Raw genomic sequence first — 18870 nt, 5'->3', positions numbered from 1 at the left:
GCCATTGTTAATATCTCCAAGAGGAGGGTGTTTCTAATTTCCTTTTCATTTTACATTCTGGCTTATTTAAGTCATCACCATGGACAGGTCTTGCCGCTGGGGTCACTGACTTTCTGCACCTCGCCTGACCTTGTACCAGCCTGCTCTCACCTCCACCCGGATCCTGGTCAATTAACCTCATATTCCAGGTGTAGGTTTGCTGGGGGTGATGAACTCCTCAGTTTTGCAGAGTTCCTCACCAATCCCCTGCTCCACTGTTCCTTCCCCCAAAACAGCAGACCAAAGAAAGGACTTAATCGCTCACGTGAACCACTAAGTTCTGCTGCCTCTAAAGCATGCTAACACCGGGTTCTGCTGCCTCCGAAGAGCGCTAAATACTAGCTTACACTCCCTCCAAAGTGCACTGACCATGAGTCCACACTGCCTCCAAATCCTGCTAACCATCATCTTCTGCTGCCTCCCTAGTGTATTCCACCCCGCCTCCGGTGCACACAGCCTCGGGAGCGAGTGAACCACTAGTCCCCCCAGCCTCCGGAGCGCACTGGCCCTGGCCGCACTCCCCCAGACGCGCCTTCCTACCTGGACGACGCCTGGCGCCTTGTTCGAGCCGGGCGCGTTGTTGAACCTGTTGGAGGACGACGGGGCGGGCGGGTGCGGGCCGTTGCCGTACAGGCACGAGAAGCAGGGCTCGCCGTTGCAGCCGAGGTCCATGAGGAACTTGAGCAGCGACAGGCACTTCATGGAGAACATGATGGTGGCGGGGAAGGCGGTGGGGTGCGTGGCGATGTAGGCGTCGATGTTGGCGCCGTGGTCCAGCAGCAGCTGCATGGTGCGCAGGCAGCCGTGGCGGATGGCCACCAGCAGGGGGTTGATGACGTCGCGGTTGGGGTCGGCGCCGGCGAGCAGCAGCAGCTCGGTGGCGTACACGTTGTTGTTGACCACCGCGAAGTACAGCGCCGAGCTGCGCCGGTCCTCGTAGAGGCGCGCGCGCTCGGGCGCCAGGGGCGCGTTCACGTCGAAGCGCGCGCTCAGCAGAGCCTCGAGCACCTCGTCGTTGTTGCGCTCGGCGGCCAGGTGCAGCGGGCTGATGCCGCTACGGCGCACGCGCGTGCGGCTGGTCACCGGCAGCAACATCTGCACGATCCTGCGGGCGGGGCGGGCACGCGCGGGTCACGGGGCGGCCCGCACCTCTGGGCCGGACCCGCGCCCGGGGGGAGCGGAGGGGCCAGGCTCGGCCACTCGCAACCACTGAGTGAGGAGGCACGGACCCACCAGCAGGGGGCGCCGCGGAGACAGCCGTTCTCACAATTACCACTTGGGGGAGAATGGGTCTGCTTTACAGATAAGGAAACTTAAGGCTCAGAGAGCTTCCACCACCTTATCAAAATCACAGAGCCAGTAATGAGTGGAGCTGGGCTTCAAACTCACAACCCTTAGCCTCCAAAGTCTGAGTCCTTAAAAACCTCAGCCAGACTGGCCCGTGGTTTCAAGAATCTCTTGCCGACTTATTTCAGGCTAAGGAGTGTTGCCCATTCCCAGCTCAATTATCTGAAGGAATTGATTAGAAGGCCCCAAACCTAATGACTGTCTGGGCTACTGTCTTCAGGAGGCAGTAGAGCCACATCGTGAAGCATGGAGCTAGACCCTGCCCTGCCTGGGTAGGCTGGGGGTGCGGGTAGGCGTGGGCGGGCAGGGACAGCCGTATCCAAGGGCTCACTATGTGCCAGGAGACATCCAAAGGCTTTACAAACGCTATTCGGTTTACTCTTTACAACACCCCAGAAAGTATGTCTCGTCATTCCCTTTAATCCAGATGAGAAAACAATGCTCAGAGCGGTTAGGGGGCTTGCCCAGGCCGTACTTCGGGAGACACAAACCAGGATTTGTACCCTCCTCTGACTCCAGGGCTGAGCTGTCCTGCATCTCTGTCTTGCTGCCCTGAGGCCTTGGTGGGTCCACCAGGTCCTGGGGGACAGGAGGGGACAAATCTGTCTGGCCCCAGCCACTCCTGCCCCAGACCCCAGTTAGCCCTCAGTGACCATGAGGTCGCCTCCCCGGTCCTGGGAGTCTCAAAGCCTCTTCCCCTGAAGGCTGACTCTAGCCTCTCCCAGGCTCTCTGCCCTGCCTGTGGCTCGGAGAGGGTTGATCAGCTGCGGCTGAGGCTGGAGATTGCTGCCAGCCCTGACTCTGCTCTCCTCTGATGAATCAGGCACTATTCTCAGCCCTTAACCTACGCTAATCTGTTACATCCTCCCAACAGCCCTATGAGATGTGTACTAGCATTAACCTCATTTACAGATGAGGAAAGAGAAGCCCAGGGATACACAGCCAGTAGGTGATGGAGCCAGGATTGGAACCCAGCTAGTCTGATTCCCCCTAGAGTGAGGAGCACACTCTTAGCCACTCCTCTGCTTCTTGTGTGGCAGTCAGGAGACAGCTGCTATGTCACAGGGTTTTACATTCTTCACAACACATTACTTGCCTGCCCCATTTTATCTTCACTGCAGGCTGTGGAGGTAGCCAGAGTGGGTCTGTGGCCTTTGTAACAGGCAGGGCTCAGAGGGATGAAGTGACTGATCGAGGGCCATAAAGCAGTTCTGGGGCTTGACCCCAGGAATCCTGACCCCTTGTATTTGCTGTCTTCCCCTAGACCCCTGCCACCTGCCAAGCTCTTGCCACTGAGGTGATTGTAGACCCTAACCCACACATTCCCGGCTGACAGGTGACCTTGTGTGGGCTCCAAGGAAGTGGCCATGGCAGGGCAAGCAGGCGCCACCAGGCCCATTCCCACACCTCTTTGCCTCCTGGCACTTGGGCTCCTGGGGCTTCTGGCTTCTTAGAAATGTGATGCCAGGGACCTCCCCTTAGGATCTCAGTGGAAAGTATTATTATGGTTAGTGACGCTGTGTTTGCTTAAAATCTGCCTCTCAAACCTCAAAAGGAAATTCACACACCCAGGGGGGCTAATTGCCTCCTAATTTCTATTTGTGCAGGCTCAGGAGGCCTGACCTCGCTCTGTTGAGGTGCTGGTCAAAGGCGGGGGCCGGGGCCTCAGCCTGGACCACAGCCATCGCCAACAAATGCTCCCTAACAGCCGTAACATGCCCAAGCACGGGGAAAAACAGCGAAAGGGGCTGCCTGGGGCCACTGGCCAGATGGGCTGGTATCTCTGACAGGTCGCAGCTGGTCTCCACTGGTCCTTTGCCGAACCAAGGGAAAATGGCAGAAATGTGGGAACGTGACTGGACGTTGCCTAGAGTCCCAGAAAATAACACAGTGAAATTATCTAATTGTTGTACGCTTCTGGAGGACTTGGCCAAGCTGAGAGTAATTGTAATGCTGGGCGGGGTCTGGAGATCAGTGTGTCCAGCCTCCCATTTTACAGAGGGTGAAACTGAGACCTGGGTGTGGGGTGGGAGGTGGAGGTTGGACTGGAGGTGGATGGCAAAGCCAGGGCAGAATGCAGGCATCAGAATGCCCAAGACCAGGCCTTTCCATGATGCCCCAGTCCCCCTAGGCCTGGGGAGTGTTGGTCGCCCCACTGCATGTCATCACTTCTCTCCCACAGACCAGTTGGTGGGAGGAGGGCAGGAGGACGATGGAGAGACCCCACAAGACAGATTGGGACATTCCCATTTCTCCCATGGGCAGGTCCTGGGACCACAGGTGCTCAAAATGCACCTTAAGAAGAGAACAAACGTACTCATTGCCTGGCAGAAACTTTGGTGTCTGGGAGGCCTAGTTCCCTGTCCCTCTCTTCTCCTTTCCCCAGCATGGAAGCTGCACCCACCAGCTCAGCCTCCTGGGTCACCGGGTCACGGTGGTGTGACCTCTGCCAGCATTCAGTATAAATTTGACCATGGACTTGACTTTCACAAGGGAACCAGCTGCCCACAAATGGCTCTGCTCCCAATACCACTGGTAGCACTGTGTCAACCTGGCAGTGTGTGTGCGTGTGTGTGTGTGTGTGTGTGTGTGTGTGTGTGTGTTGAGGGAGGATTACCTCTTTTCTGAGCCCTTACGGAGCCAGCAAAGGCTCCACCAGTGGAGAATCTGCCTGAGGGTGTTCCCGAGGGCACAGTGGGACTCCTGCCCACGAGGGATCCTTCTGGGGGAAAGTCTGCAGCTCTTCCCCTGGGAGCTGGAGCAGAGGAGCAGGTCCTCCACGAAGGAGGAAAAACAGGCCCACTGCCACTCTGTGCCACCTGCTGGATGAACAAGCAAGCCTAGGGGTCTCTGGGTCCCCGGAGAGACAGTGGAGCCTGCTGAGGATACAATCTGTGTGCTCTCAATCCCTGTGCAACTCAGAATCCCTGAGGGAATGCTGAAAATGCAGCAGGTCTGGAGAGGGGCCCCGGAATCTGAGGTGGGTGATCTATGCATCACGCCTTGAGAAACTTTGCTGCAAACCTTCATTTTCCTCCAGAAGGTACAAGCAGTAAACCAGTTTCCTGGAGTGGATGGGGTTAGAGAAAGGGGCCTGTCCTCTTATTTTCTGGGAGGCCTTGAGCTCTGAGCCTCAGTTTCCCTTTTAATTAACGGGCATGCTAACTTGCTTATGAATGTGTTGAAAAATGCATTTTAATTTAATGTATTAAATGTTCTCTTTCTGCCTTTCCCAGAAAGAGTTTTAAGTGGCTTGCAAAGGTAATATAAATTAGAAATAAAAGAGAAAGGATATTTAAAAATTAAGGAAGGCCCAAAATACACGTCAGTATTATATGTCAGCCACAAACGACACATTGGTTCTCCCCTGGGATGCCTGGTAAAATCAGCTGAGGGCTTTTAGGAATCCTGCAGCCCTCGCCCCAACCCAGATTGCTTACAGCGATATCTCTAAGGGCGGCGCCCAAGCCTCAGGGTTTTAAGAGTTCCCCAGGGTTCCAGTGTGTAGCCAAGGTTGAGAACCAGTGGTTTCAGTGCTATTCTAAATTCAGTTTAAAGGGATCCTGCACCATCTGCTCTTGTCTAATACTACTTCTTAATAAGTCTATCTTTGGTGCTGAGTTTTAATCTCATAAGGTGTCTTTGCTAAACTGGAAATGAAAAATAAGAAAAGGTGTGTCTTGGGGCTTCCCTGGTGGCGCAGTGGTTAAGAATCTGTCTGCCAATGCAGGGGACACAGGTTCGAGCCCGGGTCCGGGAAGATCCCACATGCCGCGGAGCAGCTAAGCCCGTGCGCCACAACTACTGAGCCTGTGTGCCACAACTACTGACCCCGTGCGCCTAGAGCCCGTGCTCCGCAACAAGAGAAGCCACCGCAACAAAGAGTAGCCCCCGCTCGCCACAACTAGAGAAAGCCCATGTGCAGCAATGAAGACCCAACGCAGCCAAAAATAAAAAAAGATGAATAAATTTATAAAAAAAGAAAGAAGAAGTGTGTCTTGGAGGTGCCTAAGACTTTGGGGTCTTGGGGGCTCCTTTCTCAGCCACGCCCAAATGTCACGCCCTCCAGTTAAAAGTGCTGAAGGCACCATCTGGCGAGCACCGAGCCCAGATGCTGGAGCCACCTTCCATGCTACGGACAGGCGGGGCGTCCTGGCAGGTGGTGGGTGCGGAAGGCCTAGGGAAATTCACATCAAATCCCCAAGCAGCCAAGGGACGACAGCGTGGAGAGGGCCACATGCCACATGCCCAGGGAGTGAGTGCAGCACTGGGGTCTTGCCTGGCCGCGGGCCCCGCCAGGTGGCAGGAGCTGCTGGGAGTCGGCTTTACCCCTTTGTAGGGCAGCCGTCAAAAGGTGGCCTGGCCCCCTGTCTTGGGGTCGAGAGGGAACCGAGGTCTGAGAATGGAGGGTGAATAACCAGGGAAATGGCTTTGGGGGTCAGCACGAGTCCAAAGCGGGAGACTCTGGGAGAGCATAAGCCATTCACGTTGGTGGTTCCAGAGAGGCCCAGCCTTTCTCCCTGGCCATCCTTAGCCACACCCAGTGCTCTTTCAAACTCCCCACCAGCTGGGGCCGGACCGCTGACATCTAGTTCCACCTGAAGGCATTGGGCGTGACTGGAGGATGCCAAGTGACAGTCCCAGCTCGGCCACTCTCTGGCAAACCACTTCCCATCTCTGTCCTCGGGTCTCTCCTCTGCAAAATCAGGCTTGGATTAGATCAATGTTCCCCCCCAGAGGTCTGGCTGGGCTGTATGTGGTTGACCCAGAGCTTTTCAGTGATAGAGACTTGGGCTCCTTCTCTCCTGGAGATTCTGGTTCCGTGTGTCTGGGATGTGCCATTTAAAAAATAGCCCAGAGGGCTTCCCTGGTGGCGCAGTGGTTGAGAGTCCGCCTGCCGATGCAGGGGACGCGGGTTCGTGCCCCGGTCCGGGAAGATCCCACATGCCGTGGAGCGGCTGGGCCCGCAAGCCGTGGCCGCTGAGCCTGCACGTCCGGAGCCTGTGCTCCGCAACGGGAGAGGCCACAACAGTGAGAGGCCCGCGTACCATAAAAAAAAAAAAAAAGAAAAAAAAAATAGCCCAGAGTGACTGTGCTGTACAGGCAAGTATGGGGAGCCAGCGTACCGGGAGGTTTCAAGGGTCAGCCCTTCTGTCTCCTTCCCTCGGGATCTCTCTGGAGTCAGGTTAAGAGAATCCATGTTTGTTGACTGATGCTGGATCTTTCTGGAGCTGAAGAGCAAGATGCTATCTTGCCCACCACCTCTGCCTGACTTAAGTTGCTTTCATCCCTTCATTGATTTCACTGAAAAAGTATGGAATGTCCCCTCCCTACATAAGAGAGAATGCAGACCCAGTGAGCACCTACTGTGTGCCACGTGCTCTGCTGAGGGCTTTATTTCCATTCTATAGCCGCGTATGTCCATTTCACTAGTCCCCGCAACAGCCCCCGAGGCAGTGCAACCTACCTCCCGTTTCACACAAGAGGGAATTGAGGCTCAGGAAGGTTACGCAAGCTCCCCAGGGCCTCAGGAGGCATTCAAACCCAGATATGTCTGCCTCACGGCCAGCTACTTGGTCCAGAGAAGGCGGGGTCTCCTCTGTGCATGTATGGGGGCATGGAGCAGGGAGGGCATCCTTGGATGGTCATTTGTGCGGGTACCTACAGAGCAGGGCCTGGGGCCCCTGAGAGTCAGCTCTGTCTCCTTGTGTCTCCACTCCATTCTCCACCCCCATTTCCCTCTGCCTTAGTGGAGACCACCCACACCCTCCAGCACACACGATCTTCTCCCTGCTGAGGACAGGGCTGCATTTCCCAAAGTGTGTCGTCTGGGGTACACGAGATGGGATTTTAGGTGAGAAGGTTTTTGTATTAATTGTAACTTGATCATTTTAACAATTTAATAGTGTGATAAACGTTCCCTTTTGAAAATAAATTCATTGAAAATAATAACGTCTTGAAAGGAAAATACTAAGAAGTGAGGGTACAGATATCTAAAATCAGGAAGAATGTCTGTGAATGCTCAAAGTTTGGGGAACACTGGTCGAATGGAAATTACTGGGCCCTGTGCATCCTCCACGGGCACCTCCTAGGCGAGTCTTCCCTGACCCTCCAGCTAGTGGTGGTGCAGGTGGAGGTTTAACAACTTGCTCTCTGGGGGGAGGAGGGGCCTCTGATTTCTAACAATCATTAATTTCCATGGTGTAAATACTCTTACCATGGCCATTTTCAGGCTACCAATGTGACCAATCAGCTCACAGGAGCTGTACAAGCCAGCTCTAGCACTCCTCTGCTTCCAGCCCATGCTAGTCTCTAGGACCACCACGGACCTCAGCTCTTCATGCTCTTTCATTTGTCATGAATTTGTGTGTGTGCGTGTGTGCGCGCGCATCTTCCGTCCCACCAGATTGCTCCCTGAAAACTTAAACTTCTCTCATCTCATTCAAAGTACCTAGCGCACAGTAAGTGCTTAAGAAAAACTAGCTAGTATCAATGGTACTATTTGTATTATTGTAGGTATCCCCTGTATGCCTGCTAACTGCCTAAGAGGTTATCTTTGCATCCCCAACAGAAATATCCACTAGTCCAGACTCATATCTGGCTTTCTGTGTGGAATCCCGTAGATGTGACGTTTGGAACAGGTGAGTTCCTGTCATTTGCAAGCTGAGTGACCTTGGGCAAGTTGCTCAACCTCTCTGTCTTAGCTTCCTCATTTGAGAAAAAATGAAAATAATCGTATCTACCTCAGTAGATCTGTTAAAAGAATTATGAAAAGTACAGCTGTTAAAAGGATTGAACACATTTCTAATGTAAAGTGCTGGAAAGTGCCACATAGGTGTTGGCTATTATTATTGTTCCTGGTGTTGTAAGCATTCACTCTAGCTTGCCGACTGCTGAGGGGTCTTCCTCTTTTCCACCTAAAACGTGGCCTGGGCTCTGACCTCTCCTGGGCCTCCCTACCCCCGTGGGCGGGGCATTCAGAGGAATGGGCGGGGCGGGGAGGAGCCTCAGGGGGCGGGGGCGGGGCCTGGGCTGACCTGTAGTTGCCCTTCTTGGAAGCGATGTGCAGCGGGAGTATGCCATCCTTGTTGGCCTTGTTGGCGTCGGCACCCTGCGACAGCAGGAACTCCACCACCTTCTCGTGCTCGTTCTTGCAGGCCTCGTAGAGGGCAGATGCGTGGTCGCTGGCCTGTGTGTTGATCTCAGCACCTGGCAAAGGAGAGGCGGATGGGTGAGTGATCAGGGCGGTCACTGTCCTTGATGTAACGCCCACCTCGGGCTGACCGCTGCTGCCCTAACCACTGTGATACATTGGATCACCCAGAGGACCTCCAGCTCCTTTCTGCTACATTGAGACCCGCTGTCTGCCATCCTGAGCTGCCACAACGATGCTGGGATTTACTGAGCACTTGCTCTGTGCCAGACGCTGTGCCTTACCTATGCTATCTCTTTGAGTCCGCAGCATATTGTAACCCCATGCAATCAGCAACAACTTTATCTCCATGTCACAGACAAGGACGACGAACCTCTGCAACTGGCCCCAGAACCCCCAGCCCATAAGGGAAGAGCCCAAACTTGAACCCCGATGATCCGATGGCAGAAGCCTTGACAGATGGTCAGATGGCAGAGACCATGCTCTCAACACTCATTCCACCTAAAGGGATCCAGATCCTGCCCTGAGGAAGGCCCTCACAGCTCTAGGAGGGCACAGAGCCTCCTCGTACAGAAAACCCTAATAATTGTATTCACTGGGATTTGCTCTTCCCTGCCTTCCATTTCAAGGAATAAGGGAGGAATTACTTCTTGTCTCCTCTGAAGGAAACACTACACCGTGCTGCAGGAGGGAGGAATCCAGCCTGGTGACAGTCTCCCGTGAGCCCAGTCCCCTATGCCTTCTCCGTCTCCTGGTGGTGATGGAGAGAATGCAGGGGTTTCTCTGCAAAGAGCGGTGCAGCCTGTTCCCAGTCCCTCCCTATTCCGGAAGGAAATAGAACTGAGACGGCAGTGAAATGTCAGTCAGGGCTGAAATCAAGAGCATCTGTTAACCACAGATCCCCTCTCTCTGGGCATCCAGCTTATCACAAGCTTTCTTGTAATTTAAAATTTTTGATGACTGATTTCTGGTCTAGAGGAAAGAGCACAGGCTTTCATGCCAGACAAGAACAAGTTGAAGTTTCTGTTTCATGCTTTACAAGCTCTGTGGCCTTGGGCAGCCTTTAGGAGCCTCAGTTTTCTCATCTGTTGACCGGGAATAATAGTACCTACTCAACTGCAAGGAGTAAATAAGGCAATGTAAGCAAATATCAGCTATAGACTGAAACACTCATGTCCCCTGAAAACTCTTACGAAACGTAATCCCCAGTGTGATGCTGTTAGAAGGGGGAGCCTTTGGGGGGTGATTAGGTTATGAGGGTGGAGCCCTCATGAATGGGATTAGTGCCGTCATAAAAGAGACCACAGAGAACTCCCTCACCCCTCCACCATGTGAGGACACAGAGAGAAGTTGGCTGCCTAGGAAGTTGGGACAGGCTCTCATGGGACACTGGATCCACCGGCACCTTGATCTTGGACTTCCCAGACTCCAAAACTGTGAGAGATAAACCTTGGTTGTCCGTAAACCACCCAGTCTGCGGTATCCTGTGAACTAAGACAACCTCCCCACCAGGTGGCTGGCACAGAGGGGCTGCTCAGCAAATGCGAGTTCTGCAGGATGGAGGGGCCGGGGCGCAGAGGCTGGTTCTGCCTCCACCCCGAGGGAGACTTGGCCAGCGGCTCTGACACTGCCGAGCTCTCAGAGTCAGGCTCCCTGGAAGCCTGGACCCCGCCGGCCTCAGGCAGAGCCGCCTGCTCACACAAGAAAAATATTTGCATTTGCAAGTGGACTCAGCCCACAACGGGAACAGACCCTGACTCAGGGCTTCAGCGGGAGAGCTGGGTAGATGTCTAGCGTTAGCCAGTTGCCCTCGCCTGTCTGCTGAGCACCCCGCCCTTTGCCCAGCCTCCTTTCCTGGCTCCCAGGACCCTCCCTGTGCCCCTCTGTCCTCAGGCTGGTCAGCCCAGATATGTCCCCAGCGGTAAGGAACTGCCCTGGGTCTGTTTTCCCAACTGCTCGGGCACGTGCTGAGTAGGTGGATGCTATCCAGGCCAAGCCCCAGGATGGAAATTCTCGAGGCCTGGGGCGGGGTGGCGGGGTGTGAAGAGCATGCAGTTTGGAGTCAGATGGACGCAGTCGGAGTCCAGGCTCTGACTGTGACCAATCATTTAACCTCTGCGAGCCTCGGTCTCCTCATCTACAAAATAGCATGAGGACACTCCCTACCTCTTAGGGCTGTGGAGGAAACCCCACTGGCTTCTTGTGCTCCTGCCTAGTGCAGTGCCTGGCACACAGTGGGTCCTCAACAAATTATTCCAACTCAGCCCCAGCGTCTGGCCTACCTCTGGGTTCTCTGTTGCTCAAGTGGAAGGGTCACTTCCCATGGAGAGAGAAAGGAAATCAAAAGTGTTCTTGGGGTAGATCAGAATATAATACTCTTTAACCAAAAGAATGTCGGCCAAAGTCTTGGAGTCTTCTGTTACTGGGACATGATAGTTCAGGCAATATTATTTTATTTTGTCCCATTAAGTGAACAAAGATTTTTCAGAGGCAAGGAGTGCAAAGACCAGGGTTCAAATTCCAGTTCTAATTTTCCATGAGACCTTGGACAAGTCATTTTCCTATTCTGGTCCTTGTTTCATCACCTATAAAGTGAGGAGGTGACCTAAATGTTGTCTGAAGTTCCTTCTGGCCGTGATAGAAGAGAAGCGGTTAGGGTGTCGGGAGACTAAGATTCTGGCTAGTTCTATCACTAATTTGCTACGTGATTATAGATAGATAAGTCCCTTCCTCTTTCTGGGCCTCAGATTCTTCATTTGTAAAATGAGGTTGTTGGGCTAGGTTAGAGATGGCTAATATACAGCACGTGTGCCACCCCACTCCAAGTTTGTGCCTAATTGCGGGGATCACTTGTGGAGCTCAACACATTTCCGGCTGAGCCTAGACACAGCCTCAGAATCCTTCTCAACACAGTACTCCCGGAAGATAGCATCACTCAGTCAGAGTATATCCATAGAGGACCCCTAAACTTGCCTTCCCTTAGAGTTGGTCTCTGAGGTCCTTCCCAGCTGTGCCCCTTGGGAACTCCATGACCCAGGGACCCTAGCACTCACCGTGTTTGGTCAGGAACCTCAGTGCGTCCAGCTGCCCACTCTGGGCGGCCACGAACAAGGGGGTGATGCCATAGGCATTCTTGGCTTCCACCTTAGCACCTCTGCTCACCAGGATCTCCATGACCTCCAGGTCATTGCGAGCAACAGACTCGTGCAGAGCCGTCCAGCCTCGGTTACAGCGGTGGTTCGTGTCTGCGTTGTACTGCACCAGAATCCTCACTGCCTCCACGTTCTTGCGCTCACAGGCTGTGCCCAGGGAGAAGCAAGATGGTCAGCAGGGCCCCGGCAGGAGCTGGCCAGCCAAGACTTCATTCATTCGTTTGTCCATCTACCCATTCACTCATCAGCCGTAAGTGGATTCACTCAACAAATATCTACTGGATCTGCACTAAGTTTCAGTCTCTGCATAAACCTAGGCTATACAACAAAAAGTAATAGTAATACGAATCAGAATTTGCTGATATGTCTCTGGCACTGGTTATATGCCAGGCACTCTATTCTAAGCACTTTGCATAATTAACTGATTTAGTTCTCCCAACCACCCTTAAAGGATGTAGTGTTATTCCCTTTCACAGATGAGAGAAGTGAGGCACAGAGAAGTTAAGTGACTTGCCCAAGGTCACACAGATAGTAAGTGGCAGAACTGGGATTCAAATCCAGGTAGTCCGTTCTGGAGTCTCTGTCCCCTGGAAGGTTCTGGAATGCCCCTACCTCATCTCCCTTTCCAGTGTTACCTGCTTCGGTCCTCCACGAGCCAGAAGGGGAGGAGGAGGGCAGTGCCATCGTCCTGATCAAAACACTTCCTCAAAAGCTACTCACTTAATTTGGGCTAAAATCCGTCTTCTGAGTCTGCTCAGACGTCGCTTATAAGCCTCATCTTGCAGTGGGCCCTAAACGCAGCCTTAGCTCTGGCAGAGCTTCTACCAGGGAGGCTGGGCACTTGTCCAAATTAACCCTCCCTAGAAGCTTCTCTGAGTCAGTCAGAGGGGGTGGTGAGAAGGAAGGGGGGCTGCCTGTGTAGTGTTCCAAACAGGACCCCAGGCTTGGTTTCCTCACCTGTAAAGCACAGATAATGGAACCTTCCCGAGAGGATGCCATGGGAGGGTGGAGAGAGGTAGCACACGAAGGCTCTAGGGTGGAGCTTGGCACATCGTGGAGCTCATGCAGGACCAGGGCCCAGGCTTCAGCTGTGAGTCACCCAGCATATTGGGCGCTCTCTCTGGGTCAGCTGAGGCTCCAGGTGATGGCTCCAGTGCCCAGGGGACATGAGTTCTAGGCAAGACACTTCCACCACAGGTCTGCAGTGGACCTGGCTCCTGCTGCCTATGGAATGTCCCAGGTGCTGGATACCAGACACAGGGAAAGTTGGAGATTTCTGTAGTTTCTCAACGTGTAAAGGTCCTATCATTTTTGCAAGCCCCAAAGCTGATTGCTTAAGCGTATAGGCATGAACTAAACACTTGATCGTGGAGTAGTTCAGAGTGTGGTGCTGGCATCCAGCTCGCGGAGTTTAGATCCCAGATCTGCCCTTGCTGGCTGTGTGATCCTGGCTGCCTCATGTCAGTTCTCTGTGCCTTACGGCTTCATCTGTAAAATGGGATACTAGCATCGCCTACCTCGTACGTGGATGGATATGAGGGTTAGAAAAAAGAACAGAGCCTGGTAGTTAGTAAGCACTCAATAAATACCAACTGTCATGAGTATTCGGATTTTGACCCTGGGTACTGCCAGGGCAGCCAGTGAATGTCCTTGGATGATGTATTGGGTAAGCCAGGAGTGTTTCCTTTTCTCGAACATCCTGGAGGTACAAATTCCCTCTCACGCCTCTTTGCTTTTGCCTATGCTGTTCCCCTTGCTTGTCCAGCTGGTAAATCCCTCCCATTCAGGCTCAGCTCTGGGACCCCCTCCTGCAGATGCCCTCTTCCACATCAGGGCCCCTCCCCAATGTTCCCAGGTGCCTTGTGCCAAGCTCTTCAATGCCAGTGGCTGACTATTACATCATCTGCGAATCGACGCCCACCGGATGGGGAGAGCACACGGACACGGACCGTATCTTTTCATCTCAGGGCTCTCAGCATGCCTGGCCCATGGGAGGACTTGGGAAATGCTGACTGAATATGTACATGAATGAATGGTTCAACTATGGAAGTTATACATCTAAACGAGGCTGCATCATCAAAGTAGACCCCCTTGGGGAGTTGTACAATTTGCAAGCAATCCTCCCCATTGCCCACCTAGTTTCTGGACCCTCCCTCGGGGAAGCCCACCCTAGTGGGCTCACCTTTGTAGAGTGGTGTCTCTCGGGCCTTGTTGGAGATGTCGGGCTCAGCCCCAGCCTGGAGCAGGGATTGGAGGCAGTCCAGGTGTCCCCTGCATGTCGCCAGGTAAAGGGCCGTTTCCTCCTGCAGGGTGCGCTGGTCAATGATTGCCGGGTATGCTGGGGAGGATAGACCAGGAAATTCAAAAGGAGGAAGATACCCACCTCCCCCTCCAACACAGGGGTGGTCCCGATTTCCTCCCAGTTCCAGGGACAGATGTGAGTGGCCTCCACCTGAATTTACCATCCACACTGCCACACTGCCCTGGCCTTGGATTCAGTCACTTTCACAGGGCTGTTTCAGCTTCCCGGTCATATTAATCCAGCTCAGATGCCACCTCCTCTGGGAAGCCTCCCCTGGTTGAACCCCCTCCTTCTCCGAATGACCCTGTCCTTCCCTTACACTCCCACCAGCCACTGCCAGAAGTCCGTCTCATGTAGTCGCTCCTGCCCTGGAGTGTGGTGGGCTGCCTGGGGTCCGTGCTTCTTGACAGCAGAGGTAACTCCTGTCTGCAGGTGTTCCCCATCCACATCTGGCCTGGGGGAGAGCCGAGGCTCAGAGTGTCACAGCTGCTGGAGACGGCCTTGGCAGGGCACAGGCACAGCTGCGGTATTTTCCACACCAAATCAGCCCCTGGAACATTCTCGAACAAACTGGCAGTGGCTCTCCCACAAGTCAGCCTTCCCTCATTCCTTTTCTAGGAATTAGGCCCTCCTGTCCTGGGAGGCCTGGAGAGGTGGCGGGATGGGCGGGGCAGCGCTGGCGGGATGGCTTGCTTCCCCAAGCACTTCTTTGCTTCCAACTTGATGACTTTAACTCTGCGAGCGGGGTGGTAACTTTGCCTCGCCCCTTTCACCATGGTGGTGGTGAGGCAAAGCTCCGCAAGGAGAGTGCCCTTGCCCGTGCGTCCGTCCCCACCTGTGGCTGCGCACAGAGCCCAGCGCCTCACCTTGGTGCAATGTCTTCAGGCAGCTCAGCTGGCCGTAGTAGGCCGCCTCGTGCAGCGGCAGCCAGCCCTCCTTGTTGGGCTCTGCGAGGTTCTTCCCCGCCTTGATCATCGCCTTCAAGGCCTCTTCATCGCCTTCCTTGATGGCCTTTAGCACAGGGTCCACGGGCCTATGAGAGCAAGGGGCAGGTCATTCCTCCGGACTGGGGCAGGCAGAGGCAGGGCCAGGTGGCCTTTCTCCCAGAAGGAAAGCAGGGCGTGCTGGTGACCAGGAGTGGGGCTGGCTGTGGGATCGCACAGTCCTGCTTGGCCCTGCTACTCTGGGACAGGTGCTCAGCCCCTGCAGCCGTGTCCTCTCAATAAGGAGAATAATTTTTCCTAACCTACATGGGTGTGCCCTGGAAACTCTGCCCTGACCTCGGCCCTGACCTTGGCCTCTCTGACTCTCAGCCCTGTCACGGCTTCCTCAGCCTGCCTGTGACTGGGTCAGCCTCTCCCTGCCTCCGGTCCTAAGCCCTCAGCTAACCACTGGCTTTTACATGTCTTTGATTGTTTGCCCACTGTCTGTCTCCCCCACTGGACTCTGAGCTCCAAGACCACAGGGCCCGTGTCTTTCTTTTATCCTTTATGATTTGGTTCCCACGGCACAGCTCAGTGGCTGGTCCATAATAAGTACTTAATAAATATTTGCGGCTTGAAAGAGAGAGAGAGAGAGAGAAAATATGAAAGGAAGGGAGGGAGAGAGGAAGGATTCAGAATTTAAGAACCCTGACAATTATTTCACTCCTTCATCCCTTCTATTTCCAAAAAGACAGCCTCTTCCCTGTTAGAGTTTTGCTTGTGTCTTTGGGGATTGTATTTATATCTCTTTCAACACAGTCTTTGCAATGGCTTCCTCTGAGCGTTTGGAGGACGCACTGGCCTAAGAAGATAAAGGTGAGGGCTCTGGATCGGGCTTTGCCCGTGTTCCGTCCCCGTGTGAGCATCCCTGGGCCTGGAGTATTCCCATGCCTTTATCTCCAAGTTGGGTACCACATTGGGAAACTCCACTAGAAACATGGCCGGCTCATTCACTTCCACAGATGGAAACCAAGGATCCCTTTTAAACAGAGCTCCTTGGTGGCCAAAAGAGAATCAGGGGACCCCTCTGTCCCTGCAGCTTTCAGTGGCTGCATCTGCTATACCAAGACCATTTCTACCAGGAGGATTCGGGCTTCCAGTGTCGGCCCCCCAAAGGGATGGATAACTGACCCCACTGGAGGTTTTAGTGATAATTAAACTCCTTCCCTGAGCATAACACTCCAGAGTTTGCCAAGCACCTCCACCTTCGGGGCCTGTTTGCACTGAGACAAAGGCGCAGACCCTTCAGAGGGGGAGTCCGTACGGTGAGCACCTCTCTGGGGTCTTCCCAACCCCTTTCCTTTCTCTGGACCCTTCTCCTCACCTCTAGAACTTTCAGCTGCTGAAAGATTTAAGTACCTGAAGGATTAATACGTTTGACACCTTCACAATTTAAAACTTCTGAATATCCAAAAGATTTCAGGGCTAATATGAAAGATAACTTCTTAGCTTGGCTCATCCAAGCCACTTCGTTTGTTCGTTCGTTCATTCATTCGTTCATTCATTCATTCATTCATTCATGCACTGAGCTGGCTTCCCCCATCCCTGGAGAGTCAGTGAGGACAACAGACTGCTGTGGGTCCACTCTTGGGGAAAGAGCTGCGTAAGTGGTCCCATTTCCCTGATGGAGGAGGTGAGACTGGAGGCAGGCCTTGTCCCAAGGCCATCATCCCTGTCAGTGGCCATGATAGGCCCAGAGTGTCTCCAGGGCCAGCCCCTTTACCCTCCCAGCTGCTCCCCCCTCCAGCATGAGCAGCACTTCCTCCTGACTCTCAGCCTCTCTGGTTATTAATAGCTTCAGAGCACAGATGCCGGTTAAGGACAGACCCAGCAAGGACGATGGGTAACTGACCAGATAAGCCCTGAAGTCCCCATCAACGCCATCACTGCCACCTTGATGAGTTCCGCTCACGAGCGGCCCAGAGCAGCCCCGGTTGGTGTCAGGAAAAGCCCCAGTGGGGTAGGTGTCCTGTCTCTCCCGGAAGGTCTCCTGTGGGACCCGTCTGAAGTGGAAGGGAGGAGGGCTGGCTGTTCTTGTGGCTTTGGCGGGTGTGCGGTGTCATGAGAACATTCTTAGGACGCACCGCTCAGCTTGGGCCTCGTCCAGCTGTGGTGCAAGGACCCTGGAGCGCTCAGACACACACACCGCCAGCTTCTGTACGAGCTCAGCCAAAGTGCCCGCCCCAGGGCTGGGGGGAACTGCTGCGGGTATCAGACCATCAGAGACCGAGGAGCTGGACAGGACCCTGGAGCCCACTCTGTCCTCTCCAACCTTCTCTACGGAGAACGGAGACTAAGTGAGGGTCAGCGACTCACAGGCAGTCTCACAGGAAGTGGCAACAGCGCTGAGACCAGAACCTGGTTTCGCTTTTCCAGACTGTCAAAATCCTACCTGCAGCGCCAAGGAAGAGAGGGGTGGCAGGACTTGAAAAGGGCTGGGAAGAAGAAACAAAACATCGGCCAATTGTCTCCTCTCCACAATGTAACAGATCAAGGAAACAGGGGCTCCAGCGACGGGACCGCTTTTTTGTTTTTAGCTGCTTCTGGGGTCGAGCAGAGAAGGAAACAGCACAGAGCTATTTTCTAAGGACTCACCTAGCCCAGCACCCTGGTGCCAGGCAAACAGAGCCTTTCCTGCAGCTCGGATTATCTTGGTTTTAGCACCTGGCACTTAATAAATAAAGGCAACAAAGCAAACCAAGACTTGTGGGTGTGGGCGTCGTGGGTGTGCTCAGATAGAGCCACGGTGATGGCATGCGGGAAAGCGAGGCAGAATGGGGGGCGGACTCATCGGCCTCAGCTCTGAGCCCCTGGAGTACTAGAGCCGTCTCCCCAGTCCCCCTCTCCCTGGGTCCCCAGGTTTAGAGCCCTACGGGGCTACTCCAGCACGCAGGGCCCATTCTGGGGGAACTGAGGGGTTAATCACAAGCTCAGCCTGGCTGGCAGTTCCTAGAGGATGGAGCCTGCGACCACCAAGCCCAGCTCGGCAGGAGCTGCTGGGTCTCAGGGGGACACACCTGGGAGGGTTGTTCCTTGGAGTCCCTCCAGAGTACCCCTCTTCCTGGGGGCTGTGGGACTGCTTCCCATCCCTGCACCCCAACCCCAGTTTAGAGGAGAATGAGCTTGGATGGTCTGGGGGCCGCGGGGAGGGGGCACTTACGCCAGCTGGAAGGACTTGCTGCGGTTGTATTTCTGCATAACCTCCTGGAACAGGCCCTTGGGGGCTGCGGTCGTGGCGCTCTCAGGAGACACAGCGGACCTGGAGGGTGCAGGGCAGGAGTGAAAGAGGGAAAAATACTCTGCATATGAGAAGCGGGTCATGGCCGGAGGCAGGAACGAGGATGGAGGGAGAGCGAGGGGGAGAGACTGACAGACAGACACAGGGCTCTGAACCAAAGCAGATGGCCGGGTCCTCCCTGTGCGCTGGACACAGCTGCTGTGTCTCCAGATTATTTTTGGCCCTTGAGGAAGCCCTGGGAGATTTAAATGACCATATAAGACAACAATGAGGTTAACCTCACCCCACCCCCGAAGGTCCCCCTCCCCAGCCAACCACGCAGGAGGCAGATATGAAGCAAGGTGACATTCTTCACCCAGGAGGATGTGAGGAGTAGTCAGCAGCAGGTCCCAGGATGAAAGGGGCTCAGTCCCAGGGCGGGCCAGGCTGGGTCCCCACAGGGATGGACAAGAGATTCACCGGGGTGGGGGGCTAGGAGAGCACAGCTGGGGCGCCAAGCCAGGTCTGTGCTCCCACCCTCACCTCACTGGCTCCTCGTTAGAGGGTCCTGCTGTCCCAGGGTCGGGAACAAGCAGTACAAAGGGTAGAGCAAAAGGATGTGCGAAGAAGTTCATCGGAGTCAGGGCTTGGAGTGAGAGTGACACGGGTTCAAATCC

The 18870-nt window shown here is 54.3% G+C and overlaps 1 protein-coding gene across 1 annotated transcript in view; it reads right to left on the bottom strand.

The window, feature by feature from the left end:
• The window catches only part of ASB2 (ankyrin repeat and SOCS box containing 2), a 43092-nt gene that overhangs the window by 3932 nt on the left and 20290 nt on the right, over nucleotides 1–18870 (bottom strand). Inside the window, exons 3-8 of the mRNA XM_060003332.1 lie at nucleotides 18137–18235; nucleotides 14860–15026; nucleotides 13874–14029; nucleotides 11593–11838; nucleotides 8424–8595; nucleotides 580–1144 (exon numbers count right to left, since the gene is read on the bottom strand). Coding sequence (XP_059859315.1) covers nucleotides 580–1144; nucleotides 8424–8595; nucleotides 11593–11838; nucleotides 13874–14029; nucleotides 14860–15026; nucleotides 18137–18235 — 1405 coding nt within the window. The remainder of the gene's footprint in view (nucleotides 1–579; nucleotides 1145–8423; nucleotides 8596–11592; nucleotides 11839–13873; nucleotides 14030–14859; nucleotides 15027–18136; nucleotides 18236–18870) is intronic.

This window comes from Delphinus delphis, chromosome 2 (assembly GCF_949987515.2).
Source record: "Delphinus delphis chromosome 2, mDelDel1.2, whole genome shotgun sequence".
Taxonomy (NCBI): Eukaryota; Metazoa; Chordata; class Mammalia; order Artiodactyla; family Delphinidae; genus Delphinus; species Delphinus delphis.
This window is presented reverse-complemented; position numbering and strand designations above follow the sequence as displayed.